The sequence below is a fragment of the Asparagus officinalis genome, chromosome 5 (assembly GCF_001876935.1).
Source record: "Asparagus officinalis chromosome 5, Aspof.V1, whole genome shotgun sequence".
NCBI lineage: Eukaryota > Viridiplantae > Streptophyta > Magnoliopsida > Asparagales > Asparagaceae > Asparagus > Asparagus officinalis.
The window spans coordinates 13,101,044-13,107,043 of record NC_033798.1 but is presented as its reverse complement, the minus strand read 5'-3'; the positions used below and the strand labels follow the sequence as shown (position 1 = coordinate 13,107,043).

At 36.4% G+C, this 6,000-nt stretch overlaps 1 protein-coding gene across 1 annotated transcript in view; it reads right to left on the bottom strand.

Annotated features, from left to right (window-relative positions):
- Window positions 327-6,000, bottom strand: part of LOC109841538 (NF-X1-type zinc finger protein NFXL2) — a 28,360-nt gene continuing 22,686 nt past the window's right edge. Inside the window, exons 13-15 of the mRNA XM_020410499.1 lie at window positions 3,480-3,686; window positions 854-940; window positions 327-774 (exon numbers count right to left, since the gene is read on the bottom strand). Of these exons, the coding sequence (XP_020266088.1) occupies window positions 616-774; window positions 854-940; window positions 3,480-3,686 (453 nt within the window). The 3' untranslated portion in view covers window positions 327-615. The remainder of the gene's footprint in view (window positions 775-853; window positions 941-3,479; window positions 3,687-6,000) is intronic.

Below are 6,000 nucleotides of genomic sequence, written 5' to 3'. Positions count from 1 at the left end.
CTTTTGTTGCTCAAAAAATTATAACCGTGACTTACACGCATATCTACCTAATAAGCGATAAGCTAGACCTGGATATTGTTTTACAACTACAATTGCACGTGCATTTATTAGTCACCATAAAACAAACAGCTATAGTAGACACCCAAAAAGACTGCAGTTGTAGCGAATCAAAACAACTCTAAAAGAGAGAAGGGTTATTCAGAAATCTTAAATATTTGTATAAAACTGAAAAGACATGCCATGAGTCAACAGAAACTCCTTGTAAAATATACAGCTGAACAATTGATAGTCATTGCAAAGGAGTAAAAGAAAAACAAAACATCAAGTGATACTTGATCTCACCCAGTCATCAATTTATTAATATGGGAAAAATAATTATCAGTCAAAAATGTTGTAGAAAACACCCTGCTTATCCCTACACCCAAGACAAAAATGTAACTTTAGTAAAATTTTTAACATATTAGCTCAATCCAATTTACATTATATAGCTCACGACGACTTTCCACTTCACAAATTTCGAATGTGTCTTATTTGGTATACTAACTTACTAGGTATAACAAACAAGTATAACCCAAATAGCACAATGAATTCTGTGTATTTATTCGTTTCCTCTTTTCAGACCCTTGGGTATCTTCTCCTTTGTTGTTTTTCCTCGATTTTATTCATCCAGTCAGATAGCAAGAAAATACCTTTGTAGCCATAATAAGCAATTGCAGATATTACTAAACAAATTAGCAGCAGCAGAAAATATCTCCACACTGTTTGCTTTATTGCCTGGCAAATAAAAGCGTGTATTCATATTAAAAATTCTGAAAAAACAAAAAAGACGACAACAATAAAAGAGTTTACAAACCTGGAATTTTGATGCATTTCTGATATCCCGCACCTTTTCACGTCTTTTTCTTCTTTTTGGTACCTTTTCAGCATCTACAACTACGCTCTGAGGAACGAGAGAGTGTTAACTATCATGATCATATGGAAAGCTCCAACAATATGTGATGTGATGAATGATTACATGCATAGAGAGAGCTACCATAGGGAAGAAAACCACAGATCTATCTCCAACGTCATAAATAATAAAAAAAATGGAGGGCAAAGTCAAGTTCCAGTTGAAGCTACTGGTCCTTATATCAAGATTTCTGTATTTTAACGCTTGGACAAATCATAGAGTAGCAACACATTTAACCCTTATAAAAGATCGACATAAACCTATTAATCTACAAACCACACTATCGATCATGAATATCACTTCCTATATTTATTCATACGTCCGGCCACTTTGCTATCGATTAGTTTTCTTGAATATATAGAGGCATCTAATTGTTATAATATTTATCCTGCTATTTATTGAAAGTTTGTCCACTTGTTTTCTCATCATGCATTGCAGGCGTCAGGTATACTAGTAGTTACAAAATTATGCATCTTGCACTGCAGAAGAGTAGTATTGAAGCCATCTGAAAACATAAGCAATAAATGGTTATAATATTTAATAACAAATGGAGAAATTTCTGTTTCTCATAAACCTACTACCATCCACTAACCACCTTTCAATCATAAATTGAACTTCCCATTGAATAACCTATGTCTACTCATACGTCTATCAAGTTGCTATGATGCGAAACGGGATAGGAGGTCTATCAGAATCAGCGATCTAAATCAAATAATACACCGTTTCACCAAAATTCATGATCTTTGGCAGGAAATCAAATTTAAAACAACCAATGTGACCAATGGATTTTAACGAGATTTGCATCGACAATTATGAATAATTCCAATCTCGAACAATTTAATCGCAATATTTATTATCATTGCACAAGTTCCACAATCAATATCAAAATTTTGACAGTCACATGCTCAGTTACTCTCAACTCACAAATTTAATCAAGCAGTGAATATATGATAAGAGTTTAGAGATGAATACTCGTGCAATTAACTAATAAAATGAGATTAGCAGAAAAATAGAGAGAAAACGAAACATTCGTCGGTTTGAACAAGCTCGACGTGAGGGACCTCTAGAGGTGGTACGACGACGAGACGGAGATCTGACAACGACGAGACGGTCGGGTGAAGGCGAGGCGGGCGATAGCGAACTGACGACGACATGAGCAGTGGCGTCGAACTGGGCAGCGTCGCGAGCGACAATGTCGAGCTGGAGGATGACGAGGGGGACGCGGGCGGCCGTCAAGCGGCAGGCAGGTGAGCGGACTTCGGTCGAGGCAGACGCGATGGCCGTCGGGTTGAGGTAAGGCGGATGGACAGGGGAGGGCCGTCAATGATGGCCGCTCGAGTTGGAGGAGAGCGGGGGAGAGATCAGTGTGTGCTGTTCGGCGTTGAAGAAGAGTAGGGGAAAGAGCGTGGGGCTGTAGACGCGAGGAGAAGAGGATTCGGCGGGCGAGCGACTTATGTGTGAAAGAAAGGGAGCAGGGGTACGAATGCGGCTTCTCTGAGGTTGCAGGGGGGTTTTCGGCGGGATTGTTTGGAAGTGGAGGAAGGAATCAGCGACTGTTTTCGAACGAGGCGTAGGAAACAGGTGGAGGGGCGGCTGGAGTTCTGCGGATTGGAGAAGGAGGATAGGGGGAGCGGCCTGGCGTCGGCGTGTTGAGTTGGAAGGGAGCGAGGGAAACGAGGCGGTTTTGTTGGGGCCGGGCTCGCATGTTGACGGATGCAAGGAGTGCGGTCGTGGATGTGGCGAAGAACGAGTGAGGTGGGTTTTGGCGCGACTGAGGCAGAAAGCAGAAAGGAGGAGGTGGTGAAGAGGAGAGAGAGATGGAGTCGGCGTTGGGGCAGAGAGAAGAGAAGAAGAGGAGATGGGATTTGGTTGCGGTTGCTAGAGGAAGAGGAAAAAAGATGGGTTGGCGGCTGAGTTTTACGTAGAGGAGAAAAGAACGTAGAAAAGAAATTAGCCTAGGGTTTCACACCCGAGGCCTAGGGTTTCACACCCGAGGCTTCACACCAAAATTCAAACAATTTTCATTCCATTCTTCATTCAATAATTCATTGATTTTCAATAGTCTCATACAACCTTATTTATATAGAAAAACTACATGCATACAACGTGCAATAAAAATAGAAACAAAACAACAATCCCTCAAATCACTCAACTACTAAAATTAAACTACAATTCAAATTTCAAATTTCAAAAATTAAAATAAAAGAAAGTCAACTAATCAAATATAGAAATTGTCATTTCTTGTCCTCATCATGCTATCAATTATTTTCCTTAAATATTTAGAAAACTATCTAATGGTTATAATATTCATCCTCCTAATTGCTAAAAGTTTGTCCATTGGTTTTTATCATGCAGTTCAGGCCAGGTTATACAAGTAGTACAAATTGCTTTTATTACATGTATGTTGCAGATGAATAGTACCAAAGCCGATCCAAGACATATGCAGGGATATTTATGAGATTAATAAGCAATTGCCAAGTTCAAGTAAAAAAGTTTTAAAGAAAGAATATTTTGGCTGACAATAGACTACCTGTGTCACCTTAGCTTTGCGGAGCTGTGGCTCTGAATCAACGACCTTGATCTTACTTCTGCAATCTTCATTGCATGCAAGTAAACCAACACCAAATTGAGTTTTTGTTATATCTTTCGGATCACGGCCAGCCTTCTTGTATGCATTTATGGCATCTTGGCATATCCAGTCTTTCTTCAGGTTGTTACATCCACATCGTACAGTAACCTGTCAATATAAAGTTCATAAGTAAAAATACTTTTGACGAAATTCTAGAAAATTGTAATATGAGAAACTGCTCCAATAAAACTTATGATCAATAAAACATCTCCGTGTCCTATATGCTGGACCTCCAAAGATAGCTTGGCATCAGAATAATGCAAAGAAATTCCCAACAGATAACTCAGTACTTAATTGAGAATACACATTACAGGAGAATAAATCGAGAACTCTATGGTATGAAATCAGTGGCTTCTCGCAATGGACAAAACTTAAGCGACAAGTTCAACCTTCAACTTGCAAAGATTACACAAAGAAAGGAAAAAAAATAAAAAAAGATAAAGATATATGTTTCCAACGCTAGCATGCTAATTTCAACAACCTATGAAAATGAACCAGTCAAAAATATCAAAGAAGTTTTATTTATTTTTTTCATTTATTTTTGTGGAGGGGAATTGTGAGTTCTAATAAAAAGAAATGCTTATCTGAAGCCAACAAGAAATATTTACATCAACAAGTAGTAGAGTCAATGGGCTTAATCTGAACAAGTTGGTCTTGAAAACCCATCCATCGAATTGGCCTTGATAGGGCAAAAATAACAGGACCTAGCAAAACGGAACTTACGCTGGCATCTAACATACATCCATTTACCAATCTATACTACTTATAAAAGAGAACTGCAATGTCAAAACTTTTAATTGCCTTTTTTGCTCTCTCAATCAAAAGTTTTGACATGACAATCCCTCTTTTTATGTGTAGTTATAATAATAATAACAATAACAAGTAATAATAAGTAATAAAATACAAGTAATAGAGTATAGATATAAATGAAATGCAAAACCCACTGACTCATTCAAATTCATGACATAACTCTCATATTAATTATCCATTAATATTAAAATATATTTTTTGAAAAATAAAAAAGAGATTTACAACGTTTACTTGAAAAAGTTATCTTATCTCAGCAAATATCTAATCTAATCTAATCTACCTAATCTAATATTTAACATCTAATATCACCTAATCTTATATCTTATACTATTATAAAGTGTGTTCTATCTTAAAATATTTTTTTCCAAAAATACCCTCCACTGTGTATGTAAGATTTTTAAAGTGTCTTTATATTGTTAAGGACCTATGGCAACCATGTACTTTTGTGTCTCATCATGATAAACCACAAACATGTATGAACACACATAGATACTCAATATCATAGATAATAATATAAGATATAAGAAATGCAATATATACATCATTAAAGAGACCATGCATATCTCAAAACTAATGCCAGTACATGTTTCATTTTGGAAACAATATGTCAACTTAAAATGTTGTAGTGCATGCATTGATGCATATTGAAACATGAGTGCATTTTAAGTAGTGGTTTTTATTGGAGTATTTTAAGTAGTGGTCTTTATTTGAGTGGCAATTACAACAATTATCAGTTACGGAAACCAAAGAGCCTATCTTTTATCATAATTCTTTAGATCATAGTTAGGCATGCTAACAGCCCTTACAACCCATATAAAAATGGAATCTACTGCTTCCAACCATAACCACGTCAGCTTCAGTTACCCTAATGGAGGAACGCCAAGCTTTACTACGATAACCTCGCCAAGTTGCTGGTGACATCCTTTACTTATCTCTCTAGGAGACGATTGAGGATATGTTGAGGATTCAACTGTTTTTGCTGTTGTGATTACTGGATCGTAAAATTTGACGATGTATGTGACACTTATGATGGGGTTAAGGTTGATATAAGGAATTAGAATGTGGAGAATTTGGATCGCAAATGTAAGACTAAATTTTTGAGGTTTAATTTGGTTTAATGTGGAGATTTGGTGTCGGGACGGGGGGGCCAAATTTGGGGGGGGGGGGGGGGGGGTCTGTGTTTTTTTTTTTTTTTTTTTTTTTTTTTTGAGGAGGGTTGGGGTGTGTTAAGGATTTTTTTTTAAGCCATAGGATATGTAGATAGAACTGATACTGCTTTATTATGATTTGAGAGAGATAAGTTTATTATCCACGAATTTTGTATATTTTATGTTGAAATAGTTATTGTTTAAACAGTATAATAAGGACAATTAATGTGAATTTTGTTCTTTGATCTGACTCTATTTTATTCCCTATTACTTATTATGTGTCCATGACTCCATAATGCTCTTGTCAGCTTCTTTTTTTTCTCTCTCCTCATATTTCTCCCATAAACACTATTTTTTTCAACTGGAATTATGATCTATGTTTATTGAGAATAGGGACTTTTTTTTTGTTAGGTTTTATGTTTAAGTGGTAATGCGATTCTTTCTAATCATTAAAGTATACTTTC